General features: G+C 34.5%; 1 protein-coding gene across 3 annotated transcripts in view; it reads left to right on the top strand.

Moving 5' to 3' along the window:
- LOC150085924 (cytochrome P450 3A24-like) overlaps positions 1-14,132 on the top strand; it is a 120,168-nt gene that overhangs the window by 62,752 nt on the left and 43,284 nt on the right. For all 3 annotated transcript variants that reach the window (XM_090373584.1, XM_090373583.1, XM_090373582.1), the window contains exon 8: positions 2,436-2,548. In XM_090373584.1, the coding sequence (XP_090229710.1) occupies positions 2,436-2,548 (113 nt within the window). The remainder of the gene's footprint in view (positions 1-2,435; positions 2,549-14,132) is intronic.

The following is a 14,132-nucleotide window of genomic DNA, read 5'->3' as shown; positions in this document are numbered from 1 at the left end:
GCATACACTAACTTTTTGTTTCAATGCGGCTTCGTAGTGCAATCTTTTTGACATTTTAATGTGCAATAAGGGATCAAAATGAATGAAATACAGTTACTCCACTTCTTACGTACTTTCAAAGATGCTGACCAGGCTAGCCGGGTGGGTAAAGTGCCTGCCTGGCAACTCAAAGGTTGCGGGTTCGAATCCCGCCTCGGGCTTGGATCAGAGTAGAAAATGCAAAAACTTTGGGAGGTGCAATATGGTCACAAGAAGCTGGTGCGCCAACAACTAACAAAAAAAAAAAAAAAAAAAAACCTTTCGAAGATACAAACAAAACTTCCTAGTTTTCGCTGAGTGAGCTCCACTATGATGAAATAATTGTGGCTTCACATTTCGAAAGCGCGTGAAATCACCCACACCACTTCATTCTCCAATGGAATTGGAGAATGCAATAAAGGTCAAACTTGGAGGCGGGGTTTCTGCGTAAAAACAAAATGTGTGGTGCTGTGTGCAAAGTGCGGAAAAATTCAAAAAAAACTGCGATTGTTAGACGCCATCGATTCTAAGACGCACCCCATTTTTAGAGATGTTTATGGGGGGAAAAAGTGCGTCTTAGAATCGAAGAAATACAGTAATTGATATTTCTGTTCACTTTATTTTTTTTTTTTAAATAAAATTGAAAACAATAAAACAGATAAACAATCAATAACGATAAACATGGCAAGCACAAATTCCAAAAGTGAGATACGGAGTAAAAAGTACAAAGCTTAAAAAATAGGAATGAAGAGAAGATTCTGAAAATTTATTTATGCTTTTTATATGATTGAAGATGTCATGGAATGGGAAACACATTTCACCATAATAATGTAAAAACCCAAACAATTCCAGCTATCGGTATTATTGAAAATGCAATAAGATTGAATTTACTACCCATTTATAATTAGAGTACACTAACAGAAAAGCCCATTAAACCAGGAACTGCAAATTGTTTTTATTTTTTATGGTAGTCACCTCCAGAAATGTGCTCCTCTGCTCACTCTATCCTACCTCATGAAATTTCTGTTCGAACAGAAAAATACGAGCTCCCGAAAACATGAATTGGCCTACAATATCATATGTTATCTTGTGAATACAGCAAATGACAACATTGTCTCCCCAACCAATACGACTTCAGTAAATGGGAAATATAGCTCTCACACATTTGACATTTTTTAAGCTTTGTAAAGGTGTATGTATTACTGCGCAGGTCACTACGTTCAGCTTGGTGCCTGGTTCAGCTCGATGCCGGGTTAACTGGGTGTAATGCAAGTATAACACAAAAATCATGTTATACTCGCATTGTTTCCTGCGTTGGAGCAAATTCACGTTTCTGAAATGCGCATTATAGCAAAACTGACTGTATCTCTATTGGGATTATCCTGACTTCTAATCTTTCTTGTTATAAGCACATTACAAATATTGCTTCCTCTGCATCTAAAAAACTGGGTTTTCTCTTTCACTTTCAGCATTAGTTTCTTCCAAACATCTGTTCACTCTGTACACATCGCAAATCCGCCCTACTATGGAATATTGTTCCTACATCTGGGGTGGTACTCCCAAAACCTCTCTCAGGCTTCTAGATTCCATTCAGAAGAGGGCAGTTAGGTTAATTAAAGACTCATCTCTAACAGAGTCTCTCTCTCTTCCAGAACAATCTGAACACATGCCACAACCAGTCAATATCCTTTTATTGTACAACTTTAAACTCACAGAACCGACTTTTCTTCTTCCTCATTTATTCATTCAACTTCTGTTTTCTGGAACACAACCTTCCTTCATATGTATTTCCTGAAAATTACAATCTACAGAAATTCAAGTCTAATTTCAATAAGTATCTTCTTTCATCTTCTCAACCTTCAGCCAATGCATGGTACTAAGTACTGTAGGTTCTAATACCTCTTGTATTTGGGGTTTTAATTTAAAAAAAAAAAAAAAAAGTGTATCAAGACATTTTTGTTTTGTTTTTTTCTGGGAGAAAAGTAAGGCAATAGCATGAGATATGCAACTTTATACTCACTTTATACTAAATCTTAAATTAAATACTTCTGAGAAAAGGCAAGTATAAATCTTAAATGATCATTAATTTACTATTAATAATCATTTAATGCTTAAACTAAAATAAATTTTAAATAAATGTACAGTCTGCATAGTAAAAAATTTTAAAAGTTTGATCGTTTTACAGAATTATTTTAACTTATGAATACTCCGTTTTAGTAATATTATGGAAACCTTAGAGACATAAAAATGTTTCTTTTTGTAATACTTAAAAGTAGGTTGCACATAGTAAAACATGTTAGTATTATATTAACATTCTAATGATGCCAATGATATTAATCTGTTTTTAATTATTATACATTAAGAAAGATAAAGATGTTAACATCAATCGTCTGATTGCTGGCCCTTTATTTATTTAGTGCTGTTTCCATTCCTTGAGAAGATTCTTCCTGTTCCATATAGCAATAATGAAACAGTGGATTTCTTTCATAGTATTGTACAACAGGTTATTTATGAGAGGAAACAAGGCAAGGTATATTATTTGTTTTTCTAAAATACATTATTCACAATGATGAAATCAATTTTTCATTCACTGTTTACAAATGCTTTCTGTGTAGTTCTACAAACGAATTTTTTTTTTTTTTTTTTTTGTTTTATGTAGAATACAAAATTACTGTAGTGGTACATAGTCTTTTGCTTATGGCTTCTTGTAAAACAAATTAAAGTTAAATATAAAATAGTAAAATGAAATGTTATCATTAAATACTCGTTGTCTAACCCAGTAGAGGCTTTTTCTTATTAAAATCCAAAAATCTAAATTCGCCGTAAAGGAGATGAAGGATGTGTTGAATGCAGAACAACTAATCAAATGAAAAACACACTACTCTGTATTGTAATATCATATTAATAATTAGGCATTTAACAATTAATGCACAAAACCAGACATTTTGGGAATCTGTGTTGTCTTTCGTGACAAAAACAGTTTAAACACCTTAAACTTCTTTATTAAACTGAGAAAACTGTCTGTAACTTTGGAAGTGCATACTTATATGAGTCAAAAACAATGGCCACTGTAAGTGCAAAATAATGGAATCAGAAGATGAAATGATCTCATATCCAGGAAGAAGTCTAATTGATGGCTGGAGAATAATCCAGAAGCCATGTCCTTCTACTGCTTCTCCTTCTCCTGGCAGTAAACGTGCCAACCATCTGAGAAGAAAGGGGGTGCCACAATGTCAGAACTGGATGCCACTGTACTAATTTGACAAGTTGGAATGTGGGATGAGCCAACTGGGCTAGTAGCTGTAGCTTGCATGGCTGCAGCTGTATGTTGATTGCTCTTTTCTCATGTGATTGCCAAGTTCAGGTAGGTACCTGAATTGTTCTGGAAGAAGGTGGTCATAATTCTGTCTGTCTTTCTGTCGAATTTATTATGGTAATCCTTCTGTATGTGATAGGCCCTAGGAAATCCCTTCTGTGATAGCAGTAGACTGTATGCAATAATTTAGGACTGGAGGCATGTATACTTTATGATTTTCAGGTATAGCATGATGAATAGCATCACTCTGGAGGAGGTTACTTCTGATGTTATTGATGTGCTCATCAACTTGTATGAAGTTTGCAGAGTTTGCCATTTGTAATATAACATATGGCATACTGCATTGAAAATCCAGTCTGTAGAACACATTTCTCATTAGGTGTGGGTAGGCAGGAGCAGAGCATTTGTCTCACATTGTTGTTGTTGCTGTTGAGTGGTACTTTTACATTGTGTTCGTGTTTCTTAGCTAATCTGTTATCTATTTTGCCTATACTGGGATAGGGGAATACAGATTCGGGTTAGTGTGTGTGTTGTCAGTTGGGGAGCTGGGTATGAAAATTTTTGATGGTACAGTCTATATGGGCCTGTTAATTAATCTGTCGAGATATTAGTTCTGAGGGAGGATTGATTAAATCCTGTTCTTGCATGAGAGTGTCTGGGGAACAATTTCTGAGTTCTCTAATGTGCTAGATGATACCTGTTCTAACTGATGTGGGTTGGTTAAAAAAAAAAAGTTTAAAACCGACAGAGTGTCAGTGAGTTTTCTGAAGGCAGAGGTTATTAGTTGGTTATTACAAATGTTTATATTTAAATCTAGAAAGGGGAAAGGTCTATTATTTTTTTCCATTGAAAATTTAATGCTGGAATTGAAATTATCCCGAAAACAATTGGAAGAGGGGAGGTTGCTCCCTCCTCAAGCAGTCAAGTTCTTCATCCCTCCACATTTCTTCTTCTTCCTATCCCCCATCCCTTCATTCCCCCAAGTCCAACAAAAGGTTACTCTCCATTAGTGCTCTATCCTCCAATACAGGCTATTTTCACCCTCAACCCAGCCTTTTTCTCCTACACAAGATACAGACCTGACCTGACTTCTGATACCGTGTTGGAGGTAGAACCAGCTGAGACCCAGGCCTCTGTTTCATACTCTAATCCTTTTGCATCCCATCCTCTCTCAACTCACAATTCCACCCATTACAGTAATACACCCAGTCTGATGCACAACCACAGCAGCAGACCACTTTCTGATGGCAAAAAAGATCTTAAAAAAGCATTCAGTTTTTCCAAGTCCCAAGACATCCCACCCCCAATCCCTCATCTTTGATTTGCTTTCCTAAAGTAATACTTCGATTAAAAACATTGAAAATCCTAAGATGAGAGAGAGAGAGAGAGAGAGAGAGAGCACCCCTTATTCTCGACTTGATCCTAGCCCTTAACAAGTACAACAAAGATGGCCCTCAAAAGCTCCTTCACAAACCTCTCTAAATCTGAAAGGCAAACCCCAAACCAATTTAAATACGAGCTTGAACACCCACATAAGTAAAGTAGACAAATATGTCTACAGAGAAAAACTTAATATTCTTCTCAGCAACCTAACAACATATGGGAAGCTTAAAAAAAAAAAAAAAATGACCCTACCAAGTTGCTAGAAAAATGCATCAAAACATGTCTCAAAAGTTACTCAGAATAAAATAGACCAATCCACTCTTAAAAAACTATATACACTATAAGCAATATATACAATACAAATACTTAGCTCTTGAAGCCAAGGCTCATATATGAGATTGTTGTTTGGTACAGCATCACAACAAATTGACAAAACCATATCAGTTCCTGATATCAGTCTGTAAGTTCAATTTAAATTTGTTACTGTTATCATTTTTGAGAGAAAAGAAATTAGTCTTAAAGTGAAACAGACAGAAATTATTTAAAGATTAATTAGTTCTTCTTAAAGGTATTCATATAACATTTCTGTTATCAAGTAAAAAGAAATTCAAGGAATACCAGTGACCACCAGTAAAACAGAATATGATAGTAAATGTTGTCATTTAAACCTTGGACAGTAAGGTTTAATGTGCAGATAAATTTCAACAATGATGAGGGACAGTCATGAGCTTCCAGATGTTATATTTGCAGTAGAATGAGTTATTGTTGAAAGAGCATTAAGAAGTAAAGTTTAGTTAAAACTAGTTTGTATAAGATTTTTAATCTTTATTGTCTTTATTTAAAACGGAAGTTTCCTACCTTGCATTAGTAGTATTTAATGTTAGTAAGGCCGAATGATGCAAGGAAGTAACTCTTTCTATATCATCGAGAAATAAATAAATAAAATAATAATAATTCAAATAAAACAGAACATTCATACCACACCCATTCCCACATTAGAAGGCAACTTAATTCCAGTGTTCAACAACCTCCTACCCATAGGTGAACTTCATCAGATCCAATCTTCTGTTATTCCCTAAGATTTTATATTTGTGTCCCCTGGTTCATGTCTCACCCACGAGAGAGAACAAGCCTTCCTCATTCATTTTACTCAATTTCTCCAGTGTCTTATACACCTAAATCAGATCTCCCCTTAGATGTTTGGTTATCAAACTTTGCATCCACACCTTCTAAACCATTCTTCACATGTGCATTGTTTTGCTTTTATCATTATTGGGTTGACCTTCTCTGAACCCTCTTCAGAATTTCTGTCTTTTTTTTTTTTTAGGTGTGGTCTCCAGACCTGAATACAATATTTCAAATGCTGTCTAACTGTAAAGAGAAATAATGACATCCTTCTTCCTACTAGCAAGTTCCTATAAAACATAGACAGGGCACCATGTGTCTTCCTAGCCACCTGTTTACATTGCATGCAAAATTTCATGTTAGATTGAATCATAACACAAGCCTTTTGTTTTTTCATCCTAAACCACTTTTAGCTCCTCTCTCTTAGCTTATGTGACACCAGGATTTCTCTTCCCCGAATGCATGACCTTATATTTAGAAGAGCATTAAACTTTAGTTGCCATCTTTTTGACCATATATGCAACCAGTCCAAGTTGGGGTTTGGGTTTTTTTTTTTTAAGAAAAATGGCCTAAAACTGGGTGTTTTTTACTAGCTTGGATTGTTAACCACCGTACGCACCTTCAAGTCATTATCAGACATTGGCAGCTTACTTTGGACACTCATCAGTATCATTTATGAAAATTAGAAATAGTAGGGGACCTAATACTAATCCCCAAGGAATAACTTCTTATGCTAGTCCATCCAAAAAGACCATTTATGACAATCCTATCTTTTAACTTTTATGTCTCCTATCTTTTAACCAGCCTGAAATCCAGCATAAGATTTTATCAGCTCCAACTTCTTCCACTTTATATGTTAGCCTCCCATGAAGGACAATATCAAAAGCTTTACTAAAGTCTAGATATATAATGCAAAAGTTATTACCTGCAGTCAACTGCTTAATGACTACATCATAGTACTTTACTTGGGTGGTCAGGCATGATGTACCTATGCTCAGATCTATTCAAGATACCATTTTTGTTGTATTCAAGATATCAGCCATAAACCACACATATACACCACACTGAATCAATATCTACAGAGTGGCCACAAAGTCCCTATGCATGCTAGTTAGAGGTTATGTGTATGCTATTTCTCCATACAAATTTTAATTTTTTCCCATGTTCTTCTGGACATAGTCTTCCATGTTAACAGTTGGAAGTCATAAAAACAGCCCCAATAGCTGTTTTTAGGTCTTCAACTGTTTGTTAGGCAGAGTTGAGAAATTTTCACTTTCGCAATGCCCCAAAGTTGAATTGTCACATGTTGTTAAGTCTGGACTTTGAGGAGGCCACACCATATCAGATCCACATCCAATCCATCATCCACAGAATTTGTTGTCAAGATATTCTCTAACTGGGAGATTATAATGTGCTGGTGCACCATCTTGTTGCAGGATAGCTGTTGCCTTGAGATCTCTCTCTCTCACACAGTTGGGGAACAAATCACCTCTGAAGCATGTTCAAATGAGCAGCGTGAGTGACACTTTTATCATAAAAATATGGTCCTATCAAGTGATCTTCTGAAATTGCTGCCTCATATCATGACATGAGGAGGATGCTAGTCAATTTCCTCATAAAAATGAGAATTTTCTTTGCATCAAAAATTACAGTCTTGGATTGATTACTAAGGTAAATAGCACACCTATCAAAAAAAAAAAATACCCTTCAATTTGGTTCAATGGGTGGGAAATGGCTGCAAAAGAGCCTTGCAAGCAACCCCATGAGCAACCAAGTCTCTATTGGAAAGCTCATTAACAGATCCAGACTTAAATGGCTTTAATCCCAAATATCTTTTTTCATTATTTTTTAGACTGTGGTGCATTGAATACCTAATTCAGATCTTTTTTGAGATGATTTCAGTGGATCTCGAGCAGGACACTTCAACAATGTCAACATGATGCTGGACGACCAGAATGCTTTAAATTAAGAGGCTTCCTGTGGGGGTGAACCTTCACATGCCTGCATAGTTTCACGTGTAGGAGCAGGCTTATTGAACCTCTGCAAAAATCTTGTCCTTATGTATTCAAAACTTGCTCCTTCTCACACACACACACACACATTCGTGAACCCAAACACAAGGAATCAGTCTCTTGTCTATCGTATACTCAGTAGTGTCCATCATACTGAAGCTCTACCTGGAAAAAATATAAAAGAGACATTTAACAGAGGACACAATCTCATGCATAGTGACTTTGTATCCACTCTGTATGTTATCTTGATCTAACTCAGGAAAGATTCTTGCACCTTCAGGCAGCTTTTGATCATAAGTATCACTTTTCCACCTCTCTGTTCTTCCCTATCTCTCCTTAACACACAGTATTCACAAAATGAAATTCATAATCTCAAATCAAATTGCTGGAACAAACTTCCATCTGTCATTGTAGAAGTTGACAACTTAAATAAATTCAAAGCAGAACTAGACAAACATTTGGAGTGAATGGATGGGTGAAATGGGAAGGTTGTTTTTTTTTTTTTTTTTTTTGGCTGATGCTGTATAAGCTTGCTTTCTTGCATCATATGCCTCTACTAATGCTAATCTCTGGTGGCACCATATTTCAGTAAGCACAACCACACCAGCATTACTTGACCTGATCAAAAGCTCAAATTTATTTAATTTGCTTACAATACTCCCGGCATTACTGTATAGACAAATTAAGTTTTTTACTTTATTGCTTTGACAATTCTGATGAACTCTTTATAACTGCTTAAAAGTAACTATAATGGGTTGATCTTCTAAACTCACTGCATAGCTACTTAAAAGTAACTTTAAGATTATTATATTATTAAATTTATTATTAATGTTTTTATTTATTAAGGTTATTATAGTTGTACAAAAGTAACTTTAAGGTGGATCTAGATATAAGAATGCTAATGACTGCAAATAGCTGCTGTCTGTAGTTGTTATACATGGAACAGCTGAAGGGAACATGTGACCAATTTTCACTAGCTCCACAGAAACAGTGATCAGAAGTGCTTGAAATTGAATGACAAGCTTCTGCTTCAACATGGGTACATGTATGTGGTGAGGGGACCTTCCAGTGATGTTTCTGGGCTTCCAGATTAGCATCACTGGGATCCAACTCCCATACCTTGGTTCCAGGGTTACATCACTGGAATCCAGCATGTGCAGCTCAGCATGTGGAATAGATTCTGTTCCACATGTTGAAAAAATCAGCAGTTCTGCCCAGCAGTATTTTAGCAGTCTAGTTGTAAACTGTGTGATCTCTAATGCAGAATGGTAGAGATGGAAGAATAATTTCTTTTCTTAAATTGTAATTTAAGAAAAGAAAGTTGAGTGATTGATTATTCAAAGTTGAAAAACAGAAAAAGATGTTCTTTTTAATTAAATAGCATAAATATTTTGATTAAAAGAGACAATCTACAAGCACTAAAAAAAATTAAAAAAAAAAAAAGAAAAAAAGAAATTGGGATGCATGATAAAGAAAAATTTCCAACAGATTTTCTTTGATGCTGAATGGCATAACCGCAATTCTGATTTATAAGTTTGCTTTTTCAACAATGAATTAAATGGACATACATCTTTTGTCACTGGTATGACTAATAATTTGTTTTGGAAATATAGGACCATCATTTTCATTGTTGAGATTCTGAAGATATGAATCTCATAACTAATCCAGCTAATAAAGTTAGCTGTAATGCTAACTTTGTTTTCAACCTTTGTTTCCAGCCATTTTGCTGTTAATGCATATATTTGAAATGTATGTTTTCAGGTAATGGCTGTTCTGCAATTTTTGTATTATTCTGAGGAATATTTGAGAACTGTTGATTGATTGAAGCCCAGGAGATGCATCACATTACATATGATTCATCTCCAGCTAATAAAGTTAGCTGTAATGCTGACTTTGTTTTCAACCACTGAAATGTTTCTGAGAGGTTGGAAACAAATAAAATAAAGGTTAAATGTTCACTTTATAAAATAGCAAACATGAAACAAGTTAGGTAATATTATGTGCTATATGCATCTAAGGCATATTCAGTTTTTGTTTTTCCTTAAATTAATAAACTTTTTGTAATTAATTATTTTTATGTAGCGTCCTGAATATATGTCTTATGAAACTTTCTTGATTATAAACAGATGTTTTGAAAAATAAATAATAATCTACTTGCATGACACTGTACTACTTGAAATAAAAGAAATGATTTTTGGAATCTTTGTTTGCTTTGTGGTACTTGCTTTGAAGCTGTTGAATTTGTGAACCAAAAAAAAAAAAATAAAATAAAAATAAAAAATCTAAAAGGTAAATGATAGAATACAATTAAAATATGTGATGTAATAAGGATTTTATCATTTTGGGATTGTCTTTTCAAAATCCCCAAGGTACTAGCATCAAAATAACCAAGGGACATGGCATTTCAATAACCTCTAAATTGCAAAGGGCTTGCTTGAAAGACTGCTTCTATACTGTGCAAACCATTAACAAACAAAGTCATTGTTCAAACCACAATATGGGTGATGGCACACACTTCAAAAACTAGCAGTATACTTCTCCCTTAGAGTGGTGCTTTTTATTTAGAGTAGTTGAATACTGAGACAGTGCCTGGTAAAATGATGCCTCATAATATGAGATTGCATTAAGCAGAAAATCAAGTTTGCTAACTGCTGCATACAAAATGAGGCTATACCCAACATGTGCAATAATGTTCTATATCTCTTGCAGCATGAGGCATCTTGCAGCCTTAAATTTACTTGAGTGTACCCATAGGTTACACTCAAATGTAACCTATGGGTACACTCAAGTGGTAATAAGTATGGATAAGTGGTAATAAGTTAATACTTTACTGGATGAATCTGTTAATGACAGTTTGCATTTGATAAATGTAGTACAGTATATGTTTATGTTTCATAAACATTAGTTTTCCCATTTTGTTTTGCCTTTGTGGTTAAAGAGAGGTTGGAGGAGAACATGAAATGAAATGGGTTGCCCTGGTGTAGTTGAATGACCACCAATTTTTACACCTCAGTTTCGTTCTGTGAGAATATTTGAAATAAATTGTTTACCAGAATAAACACTGGACAGTCAACTAGTTGAAAAATAGGATGGCAACAGTTGCAGAAAAATTATGAAAAATAATTTAAAGAATAACTCTTAGCTTAGGTAGATGAGTAAAAAGATTATAAGGAATTCAGTTTAAGCATGTAATGTATGTCTTAAACTTTAAGCATGTAATGTAAGCCTTAAACTGTATATAAATTTCATATACATATTTTTTAATGCAAATAGGTGATTCCACCCAACTTTACTTGTGTCTGTATCTAGTATTTTCATGGAGACAGTCTTAGAAGCCTACTTAGTGCACCATGGTTGTAGGGAATGCATTCAAGATGGCTGGGCAGAAAGTGAACCTTCAGCCTCATGTTAAAATCTAGTTTTTTGAAACTAGAAATCATGTTGTTTGATAGTCTTTTCATAGTCCTTTTATTTATAAATGCTTAAAAAGTTTTTCACAGCATCTCTGAATGCTAACCAAGTCTCCACTTCTTTCTGAAACACAAGCTGGGAAATTATCGTCTTGTTTCAGCTCTTTGATTTGAGGTCCATCGGAAACTCCAGCTTGGAGTTTAGCATCGCTTATTTCAGGAAATTTTGAGATTCTCTCTTTATCAATGGCTTTAACAAGTGGTTTTATTATTGCCAGTTTTATGATGGAAGATGTACTTTACTTGGAGAGACAAGTGGTTCATTTGTATTTTTAATACCTTTTGAGCAAAATTTTTCTAATCCAATAATCAACTTGAGCCTTGCTGTCCCATTCATACAGAAAGCAAAAGAATTTTGTGTAACTATACCATTGTCCAAGAAGGTTATTATTCACGGAAACTATCCATTAGATTAGAAGAGTGTGAAAATAACAATGTATTTATTAAAATACTGTTTCTTTTTAAGTTCTGCTGTAAAAAATCAACTACTGTAACTCTCGGCATGATAATTTATTTTTAAACTAGTTAAATATTAACAATAAACCATAAAATATTTAGGGGCAAAAGCCTCATGCTATGAGGTAGAATGACTAACATATAGGTTAGTGCAAAAGCATAATTTTAACGTAGCCATCTACCAAGGTAGTTTAATTAATTAATTAAATTGGCATCGTTTTGGTTATATCTCATATTGTGAAAACCTTCACATTGAGTTGCCATGGTATTGTACTACCTCGAATAAGTAACACTTCGCCAGTGGAGAAGACTATTGTTACTTATTCTCAACGGATTCTGCCACCCAGACGGCACCATTTCAAAGCTTGTTAGCTTCTCCACAGTGGGTGGGCAGGTACCCAGGTGTTGCAATAGTGACAACCCAGTTATGAAGTATAACTTCACAATATGAGAGATGCCTGCACACCATCAGGCATCTCTCATCTTCTCCACTGGTGAAAAGTGTTACTTATTCGAGTTGATACAATACATGGCAACTCGTTGTGAAGGTATTCACAATATGAGATATAACCAAAATGATGCCAATTTAATTAATTAATTTAACTACCTTGGTAGATGGCTACATTAAAATTATGCTTTTGTACTAACCTATATATTAACTATAAGTAAAAATTTCCTCATGTGGCAGCATATATAAGCTTATGAAGGGCAATATATGAAAATCAGAATGCACAGTTGCACTTGGGTTACAAAAAAAAAATAATAACAATAAAATTACTGCCATTATGACTATAATTTTAAATTATGGAGTAGAGAATTGGATTGAACAGAACAAAAATTCATCTCCTGTCCTTTAATGGGAGACCTTTCCAAGTTTCAAAAATTAATTCACTCATTACTTGTTTGTTTTGTGTTTACCACAGTTGCTTTTTTTTTTGTTTTAAGTTCTGTGCAATGATAGATCTCATTAAAGATTTGACCTATTGACAAATGTGATTTCTACAAAGAACATCAGCATCTATTATAGTTGATAAAGATATAGAGGGATGAAAACTGTGTATATTGTATGCAGTGCACAAAAGAAATAAAAAAAAAATAAAAAGTGCCCTGCACCTAGTACCTCCTTTGATGTGTATTTGATCTAATAAATTAAAAAAAAAAAAAAAAAAAGTGTATACCCTGTATGCTCGAAAGATGTTTTTATGTGAAAACATCCTTGACTTGTACAAGGTTAAAGGGTTTTAAAAATGAAAAGAATCTGAATACGCTTAACATTTTAAAGCATTTATTATTTTTTTTCGACAGTTTCATCAATTTGAGGTTGCAATACTAATTAATAGGTTACTTACAATGGGTCTGTGATAGCTAAAATATGATACGTACACTTGAGATTATAAAGAGTCTAAGTATCTTTGCAACTCAGCATAAATTCTATGATTAGTAGTCGATATAGATCTAGAAGCATTTAACGATAGTCCAAATTTATTTTCTAAGAAATCAGGAAAAGGTTTGGATTGGGTATCCAGAGGATAATTCTTCAGTATGTTCGTCAAAAAGTAAACTTTGTGGAACATTTCGTTACCAGGAGCTGAAAGGTGTAACTTTTAAATTATCTGCAAACTCTTGATACTGACCATGGTAAATGATAGGAAAGGACAATTCTTTGGTATGGTCATCAAAAAGTAAACTTTGTGGAACATTTCGTTCACCAGGAGCTATTCGTAAATATTTGTCATCGCTCCACAAAAGAGTTTGTTGTTGAGTGACTAAACTTTCTTCAATAAGTATAGCTTCACTCATTTCATCACTTGTAGGAGCATCATCATGTTCCATATCTTCATTGAAGAATGCTTCGTCAATCTCGATACCATACAGACGATACAAAGGAGTTGTAAGTAGATACTTTAACCAAACCCTTACACCTTGTTTACGAACCAACCCCATTAAAAAACTTGATTTGTGTATTTTTTTTTACGTTTGATATGAATGTTAATGCAATAATCATAATCTATTCTCTGAGGCAAATGATTGACCATTGAATTAACATTTACAGGAACATTTATAATTTCGCTCAAAATTTCATATTGGCCAAAACCATATCTTAGTCTCCTAATTTGCATGAATGGTATACGGCGCCTCCCTAGCCAGGTGAACAGGAGCAGCAGTGCGTAGCACATGCTTCTTGATCAGACCGGGGTTCGAGCCCGCGACAACCAAATACGGAGGATGCGGAAAGGTCAGGGAATGACCACTGCATATCCCCGGAGCAGTATGGCCTTAGTTGCTAATGCTCCTTAAAAAAAAACCAAATAACAATAACACCGAATGGTGTTATTGTTATGTTTATACAAA

Source organism: Mastigoproctus giganteus, chromosome 5 (genome assembly GCF_048544385.1).
Source record: "Mastigoproctus giganteus isolate SK-2022 chromosome 5, ASM4854438v1, whole genome shotgun sequence".
Lineage (NCBI taxonomy): Eukaryota > Metazoa > Arthropoda > Arachnida > Uropygi > Thelyphonidae > Mastigoproctus > Mastigoproctus giganteus.
The sequence above is the reverse complement of the archived record's forward strand: the minus strand, read 5'-3'. Positions and strand labels throughout refer to the sequence as shown.